Source organism: Delphinapterus leucas, chromosome 13, assembly GCF_059928025.1.
Source record: "Delphinapterus leucas isolate spDelLeu-1000000601 "Yukka" chromosome 13, BTC_Dleu_Yukka2, whole genome shotgun sequence".
NCBI classification, from domain to species: Eukaryota; Metazoa; Chordata; class Mammalia; order Artiodactyla; family Monodontidae; genus Delphinapterus; species Delphinapterus leucas.
In genome coordinates this window covers 64,735,000-64,758,378 of record NC_143141.1, presented here as the reverse complement: position 1 = coordinate 64,758,378, position 23,379 = coordinate 64,735,000, and the positions used below count along the sequence as shown (strand labels likewise).

General features: G+C 36.4%; 1 protein-coding gene across 3 annotated transcripts in view; it reads right to left on the bottom strand.

Annotated features, from left to right (window-relative positions):
• Positions 1-23,379, bottom strand: part of PRKD3 (protein kinase D3) — a 77,038-nt gene that overhangs the window by 36,273 nt on the left and 17,386 nt on the right. For 2 of the 3 annotated variants that reach the window (XM_022574065.2, XM_022574066.3), the window contains exons 3-5: positions 2,819-2,957; positions 1,168-1,299; positions 202-359 (exon numbers count right to left, since the gene is read on the bottom strand). In XM_022574065.2, coding sequence (XP_022429773.1) covers positions 202-359; positions 1,168-1,299; positions 2,819-2,957 — 429 coding nt within the window. Of the gene's footprint in view, positions 1-201; positions 360-1,167; positions 1,300-1,847; positions 1,952-2,818; positions 2,958-23,379 lie in introns of those variants that run through there. The other variant, XM_022574067.2, reaches the window with a different exon arrangement.

The following is a 23,379-nucleotide window of genomic DNA, read 5'->3' as shown; positions in this document are numbered from 1 at the left end:
GATAAGGTTATCACGAAGTATACAAAATGCAATTCATGACTATTGGTAAGCCCTGTCTACAGTAATACATTTTAAGTTTCTTAAGTGTAGGAATGTTACTATTTTTCAGTATATAACTTATGTTTTAAGATGATGTTATATATCCTGCAGAAACGTAAGGAGTAAGTAGTAAAATGCCCTCTATTACCTTAGAATACATACCTCTTCAGTGGGAAGGGCTACATATTCAGTCTGCAGGGGTCTTGGAACTGAGAGGCCGGGTCCTGGCAGGGATACATTTGACAGACGTCTCTTTCTTACACCACTACAGTTATTTGGAATCTTGAAGGCACATCGTTTATGGTAATTTAATCCACAGCCTAAATATATTTTAAAAGGTTAAAAAAAATTTTTTTAACTTTACTATATAAGTGTGTACATAAAAAAATAGGTGCTTCCTTTATTTATTTTCTCTGGCAGCAATAGTTATCCTAATGAAGAACCCAGATGACAAGCTAAGAAGAATAGGAAACATGTAGAAAGGTTATTTAGAAAGGTTAAGTTGGCTAAAGCAGTGGTTTCTTCAAGTGTGCTCCTCAAGGCAGCACCTGAGAATTTGTTAGAAATCTAAATTACTGGGCTCCACCACAGACCTACTGAATCAAAAACTTTGGGGATGGGGCCTAGCAAAGTATGTTTCAACAAGTCCTCAAGGTGATTCTGATACACGATAGAGTTTGAGAACCTCTGGCTTAAAGAACTTCAGCAAACTGTAGACTGTGTACCAAATTACTCCTATGACATGTGAAAATTATATTAAATTCAAATTCCAGTGTTCATAAATAATTTTATCGGAACACAGCATACTCATTTGTTTACAACCTGTCTATGGCTATTTTCATGCTATCAATACAACAGCAAAGTTAAGTCATTGTAAGGAGACCACATGGCCAGCAAAATTTAAAATATGTACTCTCTGGCCCTTTACAGAAAAAATTTATTGACTAATCAGAAATGTGCACCCGCATCCCACCCCCTGGTAACTCTAATACAGGATAACCATACCTCTCCAATTCTAAACCTTGGGTACTACCTAGTCACTACCAATGATCTTGTTTTTTCATTGATGATTACTGAACGCAAATGTGAAATCCTATTTCAAATGAAACAAAAATTTAGAACACATACCTTCACATTTCAGTCCCTGACGTACCAATCCCCAGAGCATCTCACCACAGTAATCACAAAAAGTAGGAGCTTTGTAAGAATGTACATAGAGAGTATGTGGACGAATCTGAAAGTCTTCTACTGTGGCCAAAGCTTTTAAAAAAGAAAAATATTCAAATAAACCCTGTACTTGTAATTGTGATGAGATTAAGAACATTGACCATATTCATTTGTCAAAGTACACAGAATCTTTTTTTTCTGAAAGTTTCATCTGACCATAAAAATAAATTATTTTCAGCAGCTAATATTGTGGTTTTCAAACTCTATTTTAGGAACTTCACCAACTTCAAATAATCTGAGCTCCAAAAGTAGGTCTATAGGTAGGTATTTTGACCTCCAAAAGCATTTTCTCGGAGTGGTAACATTGCAAATAATTGTCAAGATTTATTTTAGCTAGTTAAAAACTATTTAACTTATAATGTACTGGGAAATAGAACACTAAAGTTAAAAAAAAATTGCGGAACTTAACATTAAGTTATAGCAATGTTTCTGTGGGAAACACACTCAGTTCTAATTTAGGATCCCAGGATACACTCTGTTCTCCAGAGTCCTAGTGGTCAGGATAAAGAGACTCTTCTCCCCTTTGTGGGCAAGCCAACAGCAGCAGACGCAACCACCATCAGACATCCTCTCAACACTACCTGCAAGTCATTAGTGGATATCCCCGTGGCCTGATGTAGGGTCCAGGGCAAAAGAGGAATAGATGTGAGCATGACCTCCAGGGAGGACCGGGAGTGAAGCCCCTCTGGAGTGAAAAAACAGACAAGGATTGCGATGTGTATAGAATTTGGGGTTGTGGCAGAGAAGATGAATGGGAAGGATAAGAGACTAATAAGGAAAGGTGATAGAGAGGATCTCAAGAACAAGCTGCAAATATGAATTTGGGAAGAGGAAAAAAAATGGTGGCAGGACTCTGGACTCCTGACTGGCTTTTCTTCCTTTCTTTCTCTTCCATTTCTTTCCTTTCCTCCCTCCCCTTCTCCTCTCTTCCTCCCTCTTTCCTTTGCTGCCAAACAAGAAGTTTTGCAGGCCTACTATATACATTCTCTGTTCCTTTACACTTCTCACTAACAATCCTGCCCACTTGTTGGATGAGCTAAAGACAATGGATGGCAAGAATGGGTGAGAGAGGAAAGGAGAGAATAAGAAAATGTCCACAGAGAACAAAAAGAGAAGGAGCATTATTTAAGTCATGGAATCAACCAGTATTGCAGTTTCCTCTTCCAAATCTTCATTATTTCACCTTTTTTTCTCATTTTCTTTTCTGAACCCTAATTCTCTTCTATGCTCTTCAAAGAAATGGGGAAAGGGACCAGAATTTCAGTGTAATTGTTTTATTTCTTTGACTCAAGAGATGAACATATTCCTCTTCTGGTTCAACTGATAAATTCCCTTAGCTTAGTAACACTCAAATAAGTAATTCAGGGCTTATTTTCCTACTTTCTCATCTGTGATATAACCTTCCTGAAAGTAAAAATCACATAGTAACCATTATTACAGATGAAAGAAGTAAGCAACTGTAGCACAAAGTATAATTGAACACAGCATTTAGTTAAATGCAAAAAATAAGGCTCGCTGAAAAGAAAGGCAACAAAATAAACTATATACTTACCTGAAAGAACAACTTCTACTAGGTCTCCTTCATGTATTTCTTCTGCTGAGGTAATCAGCTGCAAAATATTTTCTGAGTTCATGTCATGACGAAAGAGAAGAATTTTGTCATACATGCCAAAGAATCCACACTCTGGAAACTGCAGGAAAATGGTCCTATATCAGTATACCTACAGCTTTCTGTTTTTATAAGTAAATGTCTCAACCTTATAAAATAATTTTAAATGTAGTTTTTAGCCTAACACTATTTGCTAACAATTCTATTAATATCCAAAAAGATCAACCATGTGCATCCTGGTTAATTCTCAAGTTCAAAAATATAAAAGTAAGCAATATAAATAATCGTTGATTATCTTAAAACATGTGTTTCTTAGAAGTACAGAATTTCTTTATTCAGTTACTGATGGAGAATACAATCTTGAACTTAGTGCTTCTCTTACAAAGCCTGAAAGATAAGCAGTCTTTCCTGTCCTCTAGAACTGAGCTTCCCATACGGTTAGCTACCAGCCACAAGCAGTTATTTAAATTGAATTAAAGTTAAATAAAATTAAAAGTTTAGTTCCTCAGTCACTCTAGCCACATTCCATGTGCTCAATCACCACCTCAGCTACTGGCTACCATTTTGGACAGTGGAGATACAGAACACTTCCATCATCACAGTAAATTCTATTGAATAGTGCTGGTAGAAGATCAATAATTCCCAAACTACAGTCACAGGAGTACCAATTCCTACATTTCTGCCAAATGGACCTATAATTCCTAGCATTTATCTAATATTTTCTTTAATATACTCACTGTAATTACAAATACATGATTCTTTATGGTAGCTTTCTTTTCAAAAAATCTTTGCCCAGAGCAGGACTTACAGATCTGTTGACATATGCCCTTTGTGTAAATATTTCAAGGCTTCTACATTTTGTGACTACATTACTGAGATACTTTGGGGATTAGTATACCAAGGACTAAAATATGACGGTGTGAGTCTAAAATGTTTTATAGTTACTAAAGTTGTTTAAGAGACAACTTTAAGTACTTGCCTTACAAAATAACTTTAATTTTTAAAACAATTTTTTAAAAGACCATTTTCTAAACTATCAGTACCTTGCAAAATGCTGCTCCAGACAGTTCTAATTTCTTTAGCTGATCTCAAAACTGTATACTCTCACTGATTTATTTTGACTCCTCACAGAATATCCTTTAACGCACTATACAGTATGTCACTGTCCTGCACTGAACGGCCTGATAAATATCTGTCACACTAAACTGTAAACGCATTTTTGCAGGGATGTTGCTGAGGATGGTTCACCTACTTCATATAGTAGCCCTTCTTTGTGAGGGCCCATAAAAGAAATTTCTCTGGTTGGTTTTATAATATGAACAATTTGATCACGTAACTAATCATGTTTTCTTGTTTACTTTGCCCACTGCAAAACGCCAAGCCTAATTTGTAGCCTAATTCTAACATCAGTCTAGGATCTTATGGCATATGTTTTAGGTGCAGATACCAACCTAGCTTCATCTTATTTTGTGACCTTAATTTTCCCATTAAAAATTCTTACATGTATCTCTAAAAAAGTCTCAATTTTTTGGGAAAAAGTTGAATTTTTAAGAATTGAAAATAATGACTTAATTAGAAATTTTAAAGTTTATTTGCATTTTTAAAAACCTACTGAGTAAATAATGAAAAAGTGCAGAAATATTTAGAATTTTTATAATGCTCATTCTCTTTTCAAATATTTGAGTTACCAACATTTATAAAACCTCATAATATGCTTTAAACATATCTCTAACAGCTTAAAAATTTCCCTTTGAAAAGAGTAAAAATATAGAATCAAAATTATTTTCATTAAATTTTAATTTAAAATTGAAATGTTATTAAGTTTGATTTAGTTATTATTAAATTACAAAACATCTAATGGGAAGTAAAACATCCCCATAACTTAGCTGCAATAATTCTTAAGGATTAATAAAAAGGATTTCACATTCCATCCTTACAAAATCTCTAACAAAATATTTGTATGAATAAAACTCATTTAAAAAATTCACTTTTTAAAAAATTCACATCCTCTAAGTGTAAGGCCCTATGGTTTGTAAAGGTAAGACAGTCAGTCTTTGCCTTCCAGGGGCTTACAATCTAGTAAAAAGAGAAATAAAACAAATATATAACATGATAAGAGAAATGCCAAGAATGAAAAATAAAATTCTAGAAGAGGGAATAAAAACTTTAACTGGGAATGTAGACAATCACTTCAACATTGATATTTGAGCAGAATCATAAAGAGAAGCAAGGTTTCCATGGGTAGAAAGTGAAAGTGAAAGGGTCATCATTGAGAAAGTACAAGGTAAAGGAGAGAAGGTAAGTCAGTGGACCCATACGATTGGAGAATGAAGTGGGTGGGTAGAAAGAAGGCAAAAAAGTACACAGGAGCCCAACAGGGACCATACAAACAGAGAAGCCTGGAATCAACAGAGCTGGGTCCAAGCTTTGCAACCTACCAACTACAGCACCTTACATAAGCTGCTTAACCTCTCAACGATCAACAGGAATATTAACTTTAAATGGTTCTTATCAAAATTAAATTACTTGATGTTTATAAAAAACGAAGCACTATGATCAAGAAACACTAGTGGTTTATATTATTCTATATCCAAAGGGGGAGAGACAAGGGGTTCCAGAGCAAGGCAGTAACATGATCAAATCTGTATTTTAAAGGGATAATGCTGATAGCACTGTGTAGCAGGAACTGGAACAAGAAGAGACAGAGCAAGCTCCTAAATAGAAGGCAGAAGCTATCAGTCAGGAAAGAGGTATCAGGGTCTGGATTTTACCGTAAGAAGATGGAAAGCAAGACAACAAGGAACACTTCCCTCTAGAAACTACCTCTGGTAAATTATATGGATCACTTATACTGTTTTGACCAAACTAAAAGTCCCCATAACTAAATAACTAAATAAACACATCAATGAGAGAGGAAAAATATTAAAATAAAAAATGTATGTCTTAGAAAAAATACATATAAAATAATCTTGATAAACACGTGACCCAATGAAGTCCTATTAGCATTATTAAGAGACCAAAGAGCAAACAAAAAGAATTATAGGGAGTATTAAGAATATTTATTTAAAATAAGCATTTGTGTACCAAGCTGGGAAGTCTTCAGTGATGATAAGGAATAAAGTAACTTTCTAGCAAATGTTTACACACTATATTCATCTATATAATTGAGAAATTACAGAATTCCAAGGGGGAGGAAATGTAATAACTAGCCTGTGAAAAAGAGATTTCTGCTATTCATAATTATGATCTACAGGTGTGTTTAGCAGGATATTTAGGAATTCTCTGAAAACAAAGGTCCCCACAAAATGAAGTAAAAGAAAATGTGGCCTGAAGAAAAGCCAGAGAGAATATTAAATATTGTCACTGAACATCAGGAAACACTGTGGCCAACCTTTAAAAATATTATGAATCTTGAGGCATGAGTATATTAAACATTTAAAAAGAAAACAAGGAAATAAAACATAAACACACATTTAAAAAAACCTAAACAATTGTACTGAGGAAAAACCCCACAAAAAAATGAAAAATAAAACCCTGTTAATAATTATTTGAATATATAGGGATTGACTGTTCATGATTTTTAAAAATTCAGAAATTGGTTTTCAAGCAAGAGAACCATTTCCTAAGACAATGTCTCACCTTTGGTCACACACTGGAATCATCTATGGAGCTTAAAATCACATCTGGTATTTTCATCCCAAGCATCTTTACCATAGACCTCTTTGCAGCAAGCATTTTTGCCACATAACTAATTGGCCATAAGGCAATTTTGCCATCAAAGATAAAATAACTGGTTGACAGTTTGGTTTCAAAGTTCATTAGCATTTCTTTTTTTTTTAACTCCTTTATTGGAATACAATTGCTTTACAGTGGTGTGTTAGTTTCTGCTTTATAACAAAGTAAATCAGTTATACATATACATATGTTCCCATATCTCTTCCCTCTTGCATATCCCTCCCTCCCACCCTCCCTATCCCTCCCCTCTAATGTGGTCACAAAGCACCAACCTGATCTCCCTGTGCTATGCGGCTGCTTCCCACTAGCTATCTATTTTAAGTTTGGTAGTGTATATATGTCCATGCCACTCTCTCACTTTGTCACAGCTTACCCTTCCCTCCCCCATATCCTCAAGTCCATTCTCTAGTAGGTCTGTGTCTTTCTTCCCGTCTTGCCCCTAGGTTCTTCACGACCTTTTTTTTTTTTCCTTAGATTCCATATATATGTGTTAGCATACGGTATTTGTTTTTCTCTTTCTGACTTACTTCACTCTGTATGACAGACTAGCATTTCTTCTAGTTAGCAACATTATTGATTGCTTTATTGAGCTGACGAATGAGGATGATTTGCACCAAGAGTTGGTTTCTTATTTTAAAATACACTACACATTGGAGGAGAAAGAGGCCGAGGGCCTTAAAGGTGCAGAGTTGATCCCACATTTCTCATACAATTTTGCAATGTCTACCAACAGACATGTGATAGAAACAACAATGTAGAAGGCTTTCACAACACAATACAAAGCTCAGTTACAAATATGCATCCTAGTATTTAGAAACTGATACCTCTCTTAATGAAGGAAGAAAATTTAATGAAAAAGTGGAATGATGAACAAGAAGAGGAATGAATAAGCAAAAAATTGTGTACGGTAGAACAATGTGTGCACTAGGAGTGCTGACCCCTATGCAATCAAAAATCCATGTATAACTTGACAGTTGGCCTCTGTTCTGCAGTTCTGCACCCAGATTCAACTGACCATAATCATGTACTACTGTAGTATATATGAACAAAACATTTGAATGTTTGTAACAAAAATGACTGCAGCAAAGTTATCTACAGCAAAGATGCTTAGGGAAAGTATCTAGAACGCTTAAAACAAAAGATGCTAAGCCTCTCTTCCCAGGTTTATGGTTAAGCTCTGGGGAACAGGACATGGACATCTGAATTTTTTTTTTTTTTTTTTTGTGGTACGCGGGCCCCTCACTGTTGTGGCCTCTCCCGTCGCAGAGCACAGGCTCCGGACGCGCAGGCTCAGCGGCCATGGCTCACGGGCCCAGCCGCACCGCGGCATGTGGGATCTTCCTGGACCGGGGCACGAACCCGTGTCCCCTGCATCGGCAGGCGGACTCTCAACCACTGTGCCACCAGGGAAGCCCCTGGACAACTGAATTTTAAGTTTACTTTTATATTATTCAGTGTATTTATTATATATACTCTTTTAAAAAAATAGACTTTTAATAGTTTGAGTTATAGAAAAATTGAGACAATAAGTACAGTGAGTTTCCATATACTCCGTACCCAATTTCCCCTATTATTAACATTTTCACTACGGTACATTTGTTATACTTAATGAACTAATATTGATACATTATCATTAACTGAAGTCCTTAGTTTTTTTTTTACCCAATGTCTTTTTCTTGTCCCAGGATCCCATTTAGGATACCATATTTCCTTTAATCGTCGTATCTTCTTAGGCCCCTTTTGGCCGTGACAGTTTCTCTGATTTTGCAGGGTTTTGAGCACTCTGACTGTTTTGAGGAGTACTACTGTTCAGGTGTTTCGTCAGATGCCTCATTATTGGAATTTTTCTCATTATTAGACTGGAGTTACGGGTTTGGGGGAAGAAGACCTCAGAGGTAAGGTGCCATTCTCAACATATCATCATATCAAGCGTACCTACCATCAACATCATTTATAACCATTGATGTAGACATTCATGATCTGGCTGAGGTTATGTTTGTCAGGTTTCTCCGCTGGAAAGCTACTTCCCCCTCCCACCAATACCTACTCTTCAGAAGTAAGTCACTATGCACATCCCACACTTAAGAAATGACAATTTATGTTCCCTGTCCTTCAAGGCAGAGTATCTATATAAATTATTTGGAATTCTTCTGTATTGGAGATTTTTCTATTTCTTACCATTTATTTATTCATCCAAATGTAGTTCATATATATATATATATATATATATATATATCTCAATATGGACTCATGGATAATTATTTTATACTTTGGGATATAATATATACTCTTTTAGAATATAATTTTATTTATTTTTTAGTAGGCAATTTAATGGTTCAAAAAAGTACAAGAGTAGAGGGACTTCCCTGGTGCCACATGATTAAGAACCCACCTGCTAAAGCAGGGGACATGGGTTTGATCCCTGGTCCGGGAAGATCCAACATGCCACAGAGCAACTAAGCCCGCAAGCCACAACTACTGAGCCTGCGCTCTAGAGCCCGCAAGCCACAACTACTGAAGCCCGCACACCTAGAGACCGTGCTCTCTAACAAGAGAAGCCACAGCAATGAGAAGCCCACATACTGCAACAAAGAGTAGCCCCCGCTCGCCGCCAACTAGAGAAAGCCCTCATGCAGCAACAAAGACCCAACACAGCCAAAAATAAATAAATAAATTTATTTTTTTTAAAAAAAGGACAAGAGTAGAGTTCAAAATCTATGCCCTAGTTGCCCAGTGATCTCTGCCATAGTCAACAATATTGCCAGTTTTCTCAGTATCCTTCTGAACGTATTTTATACCTAGATAGTAGACATGGACATATCTTTTCCTCATTTTACACAAATAGTGGCATACTATAAACAGTGTTGTGTCTTGTTTTCTTTTCCACTTAGCAATATATTTTAGAGATCATTCCATAACAATATACAAAGAACGTTTTTATTCTTTTTTTTAACAGCTGCATAGTTTTATTTTACCAGTTCCCTACTGATGGGATATGGGTTGAGGAGTAAAACTAAAGCCAAACAATCTTGAGTTCAAATCCTGATCCATTTCACTTACTAACTATACAACCTTGGCTTATTTAACTTCAGTTTCTCCATTTGTAAAATAGTACCTACTTTGTAAGGTTGTCATGAAAATTAAATAAGTGAATATATTTAAACAGCTTAGAACTCCTGGTATGTTCTGAGTGCCACATGAATTGAAGCTACTATTTCGAATCTTGTTATTACAAACAATACCCAGTGTATAATCTTATATACACATTTTTTTCCATCTTTTGAGTATATGAGTAGGATATTTCCTAGAAGCAGATTTGCTAGGTTAAAGAACATGCATATTTGACATTTTTAGACATTGCCAAAATGCTCTTTACGGAGGCTATACCAACTTATAAGTAATATAATAAGAATCCATGTTTTTTTTTGTCTCTCTTTGTGGTTGTTCACTGTCCTTTGTCTCAAGGCATTTTTAAATTTCCTCTTTGATTTCATTGTTGACCCATTGTTTTTTTAGTAGCATGTTGTTTAGTCTACATGTAATCGTTGAAATGGAAACTAAACAACATGCTACTAAAAAACCAATGGATCAGGCTTCCCTGGTGGCGCAGTGGTTGAGAGTCTGCCTGCCGATGCAGGGGACGTGGGTTCGAGCCCTGGTCCGGGAAGATCCCACATACCGCGGAGAGGCTGGGCCCGTGAGCCATGGCTGCTGAGCCTGCGCGTCCAGAGCCTGTGCTCTGCCAACGGGAGAGGCCACAACAGTGAGAGGCCCGCGTACCACAAAAAAAAAAAAGAAAAACAACAATGAAAACACAACCATATAATATCTATGGGATGCAGCAAAAGCAGAGGGAAGTTCATACCGATACAGGCCTTCCTCAAAGAACAAGAAAAATCCCAATTAAACAACCTAATCTTCCACCTAAAAGAACTAGAAAAAGAAGAACAAAGAAAACCTAAGGTCAGCAGAAGGAAGTAATAAAGATCAGAGAGAAAATAAATAAAATAGAGATTAAAACAAAAGAATAGAGAAATCAATAAAACCAAAAGCTAGTTTTTGGAAAGGATAACAAACCTGACAAACCTCTGGCCAAGCTCACCAAGAGAGGACCCAAATAAGCAAAATAAGAAATGAAAGAAGAGAAATAACAACCAATACCACAGAAATACAAAATACCATAAGAAAATATTATGAACACTTATATGCCAGAAAAATGGACAAGCTATAAGTAATGGACAAGCTTCTAGAATCATACAGCCTGCCAAAACTGAATCAAGAAGAAACAGAAAATTTGAACAAACTGATCACTAGAAGTGAAATGGAATCTATAATTGAAAAAACTCCCTGCAAACAAAAGTCCACGACCAGATGGCTTCACCGGGGAATTCTACTAAACATACAAAAAAGAATTTATACCGATCCTTCTCAAACTCTTCCAAAAGACTGAAGAGGAGGGAACACTCCCAAAGTCATTCTATGAAGCCATCATCACCCTGATACCAAAACCAGACAAAGACACTACCAAAAAAGAAAATTACAGGCCAATATCTTTGATGAACATAGATGCAAAAATCCTCAACAAAATATTAGCAAACCAAATCCAACAACACAGAAAAAGGATCATACACCATGATCAAGCTGGATTCATTCCAGGGTCACAAGGATGCTTCAAATCTATCAATGTGATACACCACATCACCAAAGCAGAGACAAAAATCACATGATCATCTCAATAAATGCAGAAAAAGCATTTGATAAAATTCCACATACATTTATGACAAAAACTCTTGCCAAAGTGGATATAGAGGGAACATATTTCAACAAAATACAAGCCATTTTTGACAAACTCACGGCCAACATAATATTAAATGATGAAAAGCTGACAGCCTTCTCACTAAAACCTGGAACAAGACAAGATACCCACTCTCACCACTTCTACTCAACACAACACTGGCAGTCCTAGCCACAGCAATCAGACAAGAAAAATAAAAGGTACCCAAATCAGAAGGGAAGAGGTAAAACTGTCATTATATGGAGATGACACGATACTTTATATAGAACACCCTCAAGACTCCACACAAAAACTAGTAGAACTGATATGTAAATGCAGCAAGGTAGCAGGATACAAGATTAATATACAGAAATCTGTTATATTTCTTTACACTAACAATGAGGTATCAGAAAGTAAAAAAAAAAAAAAAAAAAAAATCCCGTTTCAAATTGCATTAAAAAAAAAGGCCAGCCATCAAAGCAAAAAAAAAAAAAAAAAAAAAAAAACAACTGCATCAAAAAAAACCTGCATCAAAACAAACAAAAAACCACCTAGGAATAACCCTAACCAAGGAGGTGAAAGACTTATCTGCTGAGAACTATAAAACATTGATAAATGAAACTGAAGTTGATTCAGGGAAATGGAAAAATATCCCATGCTCTTAGATTGGAAGAATTAATATAGTTAAAATGTCCATAATACCCAAAGCAATCTACAGATTTAATGCAACCCCTATCAAATAACCCATGACATTTTTCACAGAACTAGAACAAATAATCTTAAAATTTATATGGAACCACGAACGACCCAGAATTGCCAAAGTAATCCTGAGGAGAAAGAACAAAGTTGGAGACATAATCCTTCCAGATTTCAGGCAATACTACAAAGCTACAGTAATCAAAACAGGATGGTATTGGCACAAAAACAAACATATGAATCAGTGGAACAGAATAGAGAGCCCAGAAATAAACCTATGATCAATTAATCTTTGACAAAGGAGGCAAGAATATACAATGCAGAAAACGACAGTGTCTTCAGCAAGTGGTGCTGGGAAAACTGGACAGCGGCATGTAAATCAATACAGTTAGAACACTCCCTCACACACACGAAAATAAACTCAAAACGGCTTAAAGACTTAAATATAAGACATTACACCATAAAAATCCTAGAAGAGAAGACAGGCAAAACATTCTCTGACATAAATTGTAACAACATTTTCTTAAGTCATCTATCAAGGCAATAGAAATAAAAACAAAAATAAACAAATAAAAACAAAAAATAAACAAAAATAAACAAAAACTTAAAAGCTTTTGCATAGCAAAGGAAACCATCAACAAAACAACAGACCACCTATGAAATGGGAGAAAGTATTTGCAAACGAAGGGACTGACAAGGTCTTAATGTACAAAATATACAAACAGCTCATACAACCCAATATCAAAAAAACAAACAACCCAATCAAGAAATGGGAAGAAGGGCTTCCCTGGTGGCGCAGTGGTTGAGAGTCTGCCTGCCAACGCAGGGGACACGGGTTCAAGCCCTTGTCTGGGAGGATCCCACATGCCGCGGAGCAACTGGGCCCGTGGGCCACAACTACTGAGCCTGTGCGTCTGGAGCCTTGCTCCGCAACAAGAGAGGCCACGATAGTGAGAGGCCCGTACACCGCGATGAAGAGTGGCCCCTGCTCGCCGCAACTAGAGAAAGCCCTTGCCCAGAAACGAAGACCCAAAACAGCCAAAAATAAATAAATAAATAAAATAAAATAAAAAAAAAGAAATGGGAAGAAGACCTAAATAGACATTTCTTCAAAGCAGACATATAGATACCCAACAGGTACATGAAAAGATGCTCAACATCGCTAATTATTGAGCAATGCAAGTCAAAACTACAGTGAGGTATCACCTCACACTGGTCAGAATGGCCATCATCAAAAAGTCTACAAATAATAATGCTGGAGAGGTCGTGGAGAAAAGGAACCCTCCTACATTACTGGTGGGAATGTAAATTGGTGCAGCCACCATGGAGGTTCCTTAAAAAACAAAAAACAGAGTTACCATATGATCCAGCAACCCCACTCCTGGGCATGTATGTGGAAAAAACAAAGCTCTAATTCAAAAAGATACATGCAGCCTAACGTTCATAGCAGCACTATTTACAAGAGCCAAACCTACTGTATAGCACAGGGAACTCTACTCAATATTCTGTAATAACTTATATGGGAAAGAATTCGGAAAAGAATGAATATATATATATATGTATAACAGAATCACTTTGCTGTACACCTGAAACTAACACAACACTGTAAATCAACTATACTCCAATAAAATTTAAAAAAAAAAAGCCAAGACATGGAAGCTACCTAAGTGTCTATCAACAGATGAATGGATAAAGAAGATGTGGTTGGTAGATAGATAGATAGATAGACAGACAGGCAGAATGGAATATTACTCAGCCATAAAAAGGAATGAAATAATACCATTTGCAGCAACATGGATGGACTAAGCGAAGTCAGACAGAGAAAGACAATATATAATCACTTATATGTGGAATCTAAAAAATAATACAAATGAACTTATTTACAAAACAGAAACAGACTCACAGACACAGAAAACAAACTTACGGTTATCAAAGGGGAAGGGGGGAGGGATAAATTGGGAGTATGGGATTAACAGATGCACACTACCATATATAAAATAGATGAACAATAGGGATTTACTGTATGGCAAAGGGAACTATATTCAATATCTTGTAATAAACTACAATGAAAAGAATTTTAAAAAAAAGAAATATAGATACATACATATATATGTATAACCAAATCACTTTGCTGTATACCTGAAACTAACACATTATAAATCAACTATACTAAAAATAAATAAATAAATAAAAAAAGGGCTTCCCTGGTGGCGCAGTGGTTGAGAGTCTGCCTGCTGATGCAGGGGACACAGGTTCGTGCCCCGGTCCGGGAAGATCCCACATGCCGCAAAGCGGCTAGGCCCGTGAGCCACGGCCACTGAGCCTGCGCATCCAGAGCCTGTGCTCCGCAACGGCAGAGGCCACAACAGTGAGAGGCCCGAGTACCGCAAAAAAAAAAAAAAAAAAAAAAAGTCTGTTTCTTCCACATACTGTTTTACAGTATTATACTGGTCAGCTCAGGCTGCATAACAAAATACCATAGCTGAACAGCTTAAAAACAGAAATTTATTTTCTTATATTGCTGGAGGCTGGAGTTGAACATCAGGGTACCAGCATGGTCAAATTCTAGTTAAGAGCCCTCTTCCTGGCTTGCAGACAGCAGTCTTCTCACTGTGTGCTCAGATGACCTTTCCTCGGAGTATGCACATGGAGGGGGAGAGAGATCTCTTTCTCTCTTCCTCTCTTCTTATAAAGCCACCAATCCTACTGGATTAGGACCTCACCCTTACGATCTCATTTAACCTTAATTACCTCCTAAAAGTCCTATTTCCAAATATAGTCACACTGAGGGTTAGGGCTTCAAAATATAAATTGAGAAGGAAGAGGAGCACAGTTCAGTCCATAGCAAGTATATTACCGAACTTGTTGACTTCAGGTAAAAAATGTATTTCAGTATAGTGTTAATAAGAAGTGAAGTTGAGCATTTTTCACATGCTTAAGAAACAGCTATATTTTCTGTAAATTGGCTATTCATATTTGCCTATTTCATGGATTGATGATCTTTAAAACACCAAATCCAACCATTCCTCAGAATGTTTCTCTTTGTGTGGGAGATCCTTAATAAGGCCTGAACAACATATCAAAAAACACAAACAAAATCCCTGTATATTTAGCAGTATATATGTTGAATTTCTCAAAATGATCTGATGCCAGTAAAATACCCTATACAGAAAAAGAGAGCTTTTTCAAGATAATGGCTTCTTTTCCTAAGCCAGCCTCCAGCACAATAAAGAACAAAGGGGAACTTTTCTTCCCCTTTCAGTTGTATAATTTTTTAAGAGGAAGAAATATGTTACCATACTAATGAAAATCAATTCTTGATTACATTGTGAATTTCTATTTTCAATGGGCTCCCTTCTATTAATCATTCCATAATACAAGTCTTACCTAATAAAATGGTATAATGCTTTCTAAGTACCCTTTTCTCATGAGGGAGGAAAAAAGCTGCTTGTAATAGGAACCAAGATTAGAAAAGCAGCAGAGGTGGTAACAAGCTTAGTGTCTCTCAGCAATTGTCACTGGCTATTTATTTAGCTTATTCCTCTAGGGCAGTAGTTCTCAATTGGGGTGATTTTGCCCTCCAGAAGATACGTGGCTACGTCTTGAGACACTTTCGGTTGTTACAACTTGTGGTACTGATACCTGGTAGGTACAGGCCAGGGATGCTACTAAACATACTACAATGAACACTACACAGAACAAAGAATTCTCTGGCCCAAAATGTTGACAGTGCTGAAGTTGAGAAACACTGCTCTGGGGAAAAACGGGGTCAAGAACATAGAGGGACTGGAAAATATGGAAGTAAGGTGATAACCTTCTGAAAACTAGACATGCCTATATTTCCTTCCCTAGCCTATTTCAGCCTTGATTAAAAGAAGAGGAAATGAAAGAAACAGTAAAAGAGCTAGCAGGGCAGAAGCAAAAGAGGCCTTTAGTTTGGCATCTTTCCAAATCCCACCCCCCCCATCACTGTGCCAATGACTTCTCTTGACTGTGCAAAATGAAGTCTGTTCCCAGTCCATGTGGGAAAGTAACAGAACTTCATAAGTTATCAAATGCTCACCCCTTCCTTATGCACTCACTTTGCCCACTTGAGACTTGTCTGTCTTTGCTTATGCATTAAAGATGGTTTCAAGAATAAAAAACAGATCATCTTATCTTTCTATGCCCATTTTGTGGAAGTTACTTTTTATGGTATTAACTTATACTTATCCTAAGTAAAAAAATTCCTTCAAGCAACACTATATTTTGAGTTATTTAACGTGAACAGTTTAAAGTTCACGCCATTAAAATTCTGTCAATAAAATATGTTAGATGAGGTAGGAAGTTTCCAACTTTTTAATTCTACTTGGTCAAATACAATTTTTACATATTAACAAAACAGCTTCAGAATTTAACATTATCTGACATATAATTTATCATTATACACTTTTAAAAAGGGAATATGAGTTTTATTCTAAATGCAATGGAAAACCATTGGACTTTTTTTTTAAATTTATTTTTGGCTGCTTTGGATCTTCGTTGCTGCGCTCAACCTTTCTCTAGTTGTGGCGAGTGGGGGCTACTCTTTGTTGCAGTGTGCGGGCTTCTCATTGTGGTGGCTTCTCTTGTTGTGGAGCACAGGCTCTAGGTGCATGGGCTTCAGTAGTTGTGGTACGCGGGCTCAGTAGTTGTGGCTCGTGGGCTTAGTTGTTCCAAGGCATGTGGGATCTTCCTGGACCAGGAATTGAACCCTTGTCCCCTGCATTGGCAGGCGAATTCTTAACCACTGTGCCACCAGGGAAGTCCCACCACTGGAGTTTTACTGTACATTTAATTTACTTTAAAAAGCATTTTTAACTGAAGTATAATGAGCAAAGTACACTAATGTTAATTAGAAGATAGATAACTCTACATCCCCTACCCCATGTAAGCACCACCCAGATCAAGATATAGAACATTTCCAGCAGCACAGGTTTTTTTTTATGTTCACTTAATTTGAAAGGTTGAATACTAAAGTCATTTGATGCCAAGTAAATCTTCACAGTAAGTCTTTCTAACAATAAACCAGATCATAGTAAATAACCTCCAAGAAGGCAAGGACAATCTCTTTTCAATGTTCCCTATTGATGGCCCAGCACCCAGAACTTAGTATCTAACCGGAACTTACTGAAAAAAGTTGTTGCCTACTGAGCAAAGGTAAACTAATTTAACACTAAAGTATTTCTCAGAAACAAATATAATTATTACTTTAACATCACTTTTTAGTAAAGTATTTAATTGAAGAGAAGAATTTCAAGGACTCTGTTTCTATACACAGATAGAAGGCACTAAAGTCTAGATGAGCCAATGAGAAAATTATTCAATGTGGACTCTGAATCTCATCATTAATCTCTAACAGGATTTTCTAAATATGGCATTCCAGAGGAGTTGCTTCATTTAATACCATTTTCTTTGACACAATCCAAAACATTCATTTTATTTTTTCTTTGTTTTTCAGTTAGTTCTGATTATCTTTAATTCGAACTTCTTGGAACTTTCTATTCTAGTCAAGGTCTTAACCTGAATACCCAGCAGAATTTTTTAAAAAAATCCTTCTTCCAGTTTGAGGCTCCAGATTAGTTAATGGTTGCCCGACACTGTTTTGCCAAGACAAAAAAATGTAGGGATAGGGTAAAGAGTAGTATGTCACCTAGTGACTGCAACACAGCTGTAGTGCAAAGAACGGGGCGGGGGGGGGGGAACAGAGAATGACAACTGGTTTCTAGAACACAAAAAATACAGCTGGGGCTTTCACTCTATTTTGGCAGGACCTGAAAATTACACTATGTCTGCAGAGACAATGTATTCAGTCAAAGTATAGACCAAAATCCTCCTAAATTAGGATACATAAAGAGCCTTCAGGTCTACTGTCATGTAAATGGTCAAAACTAAAAACAAATGTTTTAAATCAGTTAAAAGAAAACAGTCAGCTTTAGTTAGAATCATTTCAATTTCAGTAAACATCATTATAGCTTAAAATGAATTGCTGTCTGCCAATTTCCTCTCCTACTCCAATTACATCTACTATCTTCATTCAGCAAACACAATAGCAGTAGCATTATAGTGGTATTTCTAAGCCTCTTGGCAATGTGAAATCAAGGTAAGAAGCTAACATTCATTGAGTGTAAAAGTTGCTATGCATCAAGCATTATGCAAAGCACTTGACATAGGCTATCTCATTTAATTTCCTCAAAATTCCTAAAACAAGTAACCCCACTCCTCTATTAAGTGAATATTTCAACTCTATTTTTAAGTTTGTTATATGCTAAATACTAAAATCAAAGGGCAAGAGTAAAGCAAAGTTACTGTCACGTGTATAGCATGAACGCTATACATGCTTTAGTATTTACTAAAATTTTAAAAACACTACAGGATCAATGATCTTTCCAGATTGCAAGAGATTTTAAAACCATGAATATTACTATTTTGAAGGTACTAATTATGTGCCAGACGATGTATTAAGGGCTTTATATTTTAACATTGAGGTAGGTATTATGACCCTTGCGTTACTAATCAGGATTAGAAGTCAAATGACGGAAGAAAGGATCTATAATCACAAAAAATAAGAAAGTTACAGAATCAAAATCTTAACCTGCATGTGTCTCTCTGATTTGAAAACACTGTTACCTCTCTCTTGGATTACTATTATCTTTTTAAAATACACACCAGTAACAAAAAATAACAGAACAGATTTAAATGCTAATGTAATTTTGACACTGGGAATCCATGCTGAACACTCTCTTCTTAGATGGGCAAGGCATGTTCCCTCAGTTTTGATTTGCTCATTGTAATCTGACTCTCTCTCTGGTAGTGGCCTCCTGGCAGAGATCTGATCAGCCAATTTCTGCTTGGCTCAATCCCACTTCTACCTACTCCGAGTGTCTGCCTTCTTGTTCTCCTGAATGCCAGTTCTACCAGTTCTTTGGATTTCATCAGTATAAAAAACACTCCCTTCAGCTTATAAACTCCTAGAAGGCAGAGATTCCGTGTGTTGTTAAGTTTGCTTTATAAACCAATATGAAGATACAGAAATCTAATATACACAGGTTAAAAACTTCCTTCCATTGTTTAACTATATCCATACTCATAATGGAAACTGTGTAATATTCTTAAAACAAACACACCCAAGCCAAACTGGAAATCCTATTTTAAAGCTCTTAAGCTACAATTCACATCTAGAAGACATTGGTTATCACTAATTTACTAAGACCCTACAATATTACTAACAGAAGTTTTCGATTTCTCCAAACTCATAAACTCTATTTCTATATAGTTTAACTCAGGGTTTTTCAACTTCAGCACTACTGGCATTTTGGACCAGATAATTCTTTGCTGGGATGGGGGGTGGGCCGGGCAGGTGGGCTCTCCCATGCACTGTAGCAGCCTCCCTGCCCTCTATCCACTAGATGCCAGTAGCACTTCCTCTCCCCATAGCTGAGACAACAAAAACAGAACGTCTCTAGCCACTGCCCAGTGTTCCCTGGTGAGCGGGGGGGGGCGGGGGGGCGGTGGTGTCGACCCAGTTGAGACCTACTGTTTTAATTTAATCTTATATGTTAAAATTAGATACTGGGGCTGTAGTATTTGCCAATAAAATTGTCCTAATCTACATTCTTACAAGGAATAAGGATGAAGTTCACTGGTATTCTCAGAGTGAATAAGTTAGCGAATTTCAGAGTTTTCTAGAAGAACCTGGCCTTTTGCACAATCCCAGAAAAGAGCTCTAGAAACTAAATATCTGACCATCTAAACTAGTGGGAGCAGGCTGGACAAAACTAAGGTGCTGATACATGGCACAGGATGGAAAAGAACACTGGTGCTTATCGGCTCATTCCTTTTTCTTTGTGGCTCTAACTATATGTTATTTCATCAAGGGAAGTAATTAGCACCACAGATTAATTGCAGTATCATGTTTTTAGCAGTAAAAGCAGGTAGAATGTGTCTTTTAATAAACGTCTACTGAGTATAAGGCAGTTGGAGGGATAGAAAGAGGAGTAAAACAGAACCAACCTCAGTTTAACATAAATGTTGGAAGCATTTCAAATTTTCAAAAAAAGGAAGCTAACTTTTTGGCTTAAGCTAAAGACAACAACAACAACAAAAGAAACTCCACCCACTCCACCCTCAGGATGTGTCATGAAACTGGACTGAATTCAAAGAGTGATCACTTTTGGTCACATCCAAGTTTTTTTGGGGTTTTTTTTTGCGGTACGCGGGCCTCTCACTATTGTGGCCTCTGCCATTGCGGAGCACAGGCTCTGGACGCGCAGGCTCACGGGCCCAGCCGCTCCACGGCATGTGGGATCTTCCCGGACCGGGGCACGAACCCGTGTCCCCTGCATCGGCAGGCGGACTCTCAACCACTGCACTACCAGGGAAGCCCCACATCCAAGTTTTAAGCAAAGTTCAACAATCAATGATTTGCTGGTTACAGAGATATATTCATTGAGGGGGAAAAAAATCTCAGTGTATATGGTTTATATTATCTGTGTTAGTTAGAAATTGATCCAGTTTTTAACTTTTATAAGCCTGGAATCATTGATTGTTCTCTATTTCTATGAGGTTTTACCATACCCTGACCTATAATGGAAATACCAATCACACTTTTCCCCTTATTGAGCACATAATACCTAATGTTTATTTATTACTACTATTTTGAACATTTTCCCACATGCTTGTTATACTAATTTAATATCTTTGTGAAATATATTTTTTTATCAATTGACCAAATATTTAGAGACCAGTGTTTTTCTTACAAATATATGAGCTCTTTACAGAATAGATATTAACTTTATATAATACTTGTTGTAGTATTTCCCCCATCTTATTTCTGTTTTTATTATTCTTACATATGTAAATATTACACTTGGAATATTCAAATCTGCAAACTGTTCTTTTCCCTTTTGTTTCCTTTTATTGTTTTGAAAGTGAAATACCCACTCTCTATTATAAGTTTGATAAATATTCAATTCTACTTTATTCTAATTTTCCTTTGATTTGAATGCTCATATGTAACCTTTAAATCCTCTGAAATTTATCTTGGTGTCAGGTATTAAGTGGAGGTCTATGTTTATGGCCCTTCAACTGCTTAATGAGTTTTCTAAACACAAATTTCTGAAAAATGATTCCTTTTTTTTTCTCATGCCTCCCTTGGCATGTACCTAAAATGTACCATGGATCTATTACTGCTTTTAGCAGTATTTGGTTTCAGTTATTGTAGTTTTTCTCTTCCCTTTCTCTCTTATTTTTCAGATTTTTAACTTAATGCTTTTGACTACTTTTTCTCCCAGATAAACTTTAGAGAAACATTGTCAGAGTAAAAAGAATCCCAATAACAATCTGAAAGGAAAAAATAATTTAAATTGGGGAGTAAAAATTATATACTATCAGCCTTCCTTTTCAGAAACATGATACTACATTTATTTCACAAAGCCTTTTTCTTAAATATTTCAGAAAAATTTTTAATTTTATTTGTAGTTGTATTCATTTATTTCTTAAGATAATTATCAATAAATACTTTTAATCACTTTTTCCCTAATGGAAATATTTATGTACTCTTGGTTAGTTTTCATGTCCCTCTTGTGATATCAAAAGATCTTACATAGTTTCAATGAACGCTCCTCTCCCTATACCTTTATAGTTGCTCTATAGGCTCTTTCTGGCAGTTCAGTCCTTGGGAATATTCATACAATAAGGAATATCTCAATTCCATTATACTAGATGTAATAGCCTAAGGGTATAGAAATATAGAAAAAGCATGTTTGCTCACTTACTGCTCAACAATAGTAATTAACTAGTTAAATCAGCTGAACTCAAAATTATATGATTCTGAAATCACATCTGTAATCACATTAATCTAAAGAAACTAATCCCCTGAGGAATGTATTACAATACTGAAGACAAAAGTCACAGGTTTTCAGAAGCTAAGACTGCACATGAAACTCACACATACAGACCAAGAACAGAAGATTAAATAAACCACAGAATTGATATATCATTAACCTCCAATTTTCTGCATCAATAAAAAGAAGCATTAGTAGAGCTAATATGAAATTGTGAAGAATTTACCCATACAGATCAAGAAAGGAATCAATTGTCTTATACACAGTAGAAAATAGATTATGACACAAATGTATATTCCATAAAGCAGAAAACCAAAAGTTAACATAAACTTAACTGGTAGTAGCTTTCAGCTATTTCTGGATCACCACTAGTTTCTTATAAGCTCTCAAAAGGGAAAGGATCCCAAAGTACAGTGTGGTTAAAGTTTTGTTTGTTTGCTTGTTTGTTTAGTTTAGAAGCCACAAAGATCAGACTAATAAATAATATTACTGTTAAGCTAACACTTACTGTGTGATTACTATGTGCTAGGTGCTGGACTAAGAGTTTTATAAATATATCATTTAATGTACACTTACACACACACACACAAAACCATGAAATTAGTACTATTTTTAGCCTCGTTTTCCAGATAAGAAACCAAGGTTACACAACTAGTAAGTTGTAAAGACAAACCCAAATTTTACTGATCCGCAAACTCATGTTTTTAACTACCATACTATACTGCTTCATATGGATTCTTTTCTTTACTTATTCAATTATGAAACATCTTAAAAGCTTTTGCACAGTAAAGGAAACCATAAACAAGACAAAAAGACAACCCTCAAAATGGGAGAAAATATTTGCAAATGAAACAACAGACGTTTATTAATTTCCAAAATATACAAACAGCTCATGGAGCTCAATATCAAAAAAACAAACAATCCAGTTAAAAAATGGGCAGAAGGCCTAAATAGACATTTCACCAAAGAAGACATACAGATGGCCAAGAGGCACATGAAAAGATGTTCAACATCACTAATTATTAGAGAAATGCAAATCAAAACCACAATGAAGTATCACCTCATGCCGGTCAGAACGGCCATTATCAAAAAATCTAGAAACAATAAATGCTGGAAAGGGCGTGTTGAAAAGGGAGCCCTCCTGCACTGTTGGTGGGAATGTAAATTGATACAGCCACTATGGTAAACAGTATGGAGGTTCCTTAAAAAACTAAAAATAGAACTACCATATGACCCAGCAATCCCACTACTGGGCATATGCCCTGAGAAAGCCATAATTCAAAAAGAGACATTGGGCTTCCCTGGTGGCGCAGTGGTTGAGAGTCCGCCTGCCAATGCAGGGGACATGGGTTCGTGCCCCGGTCCAGGAAGATCCCACATGCCGTGAAGCGGCTAGGCCCGTGAGCCATGGCCGCTGAGCCTGCGCGTCCGGAGCC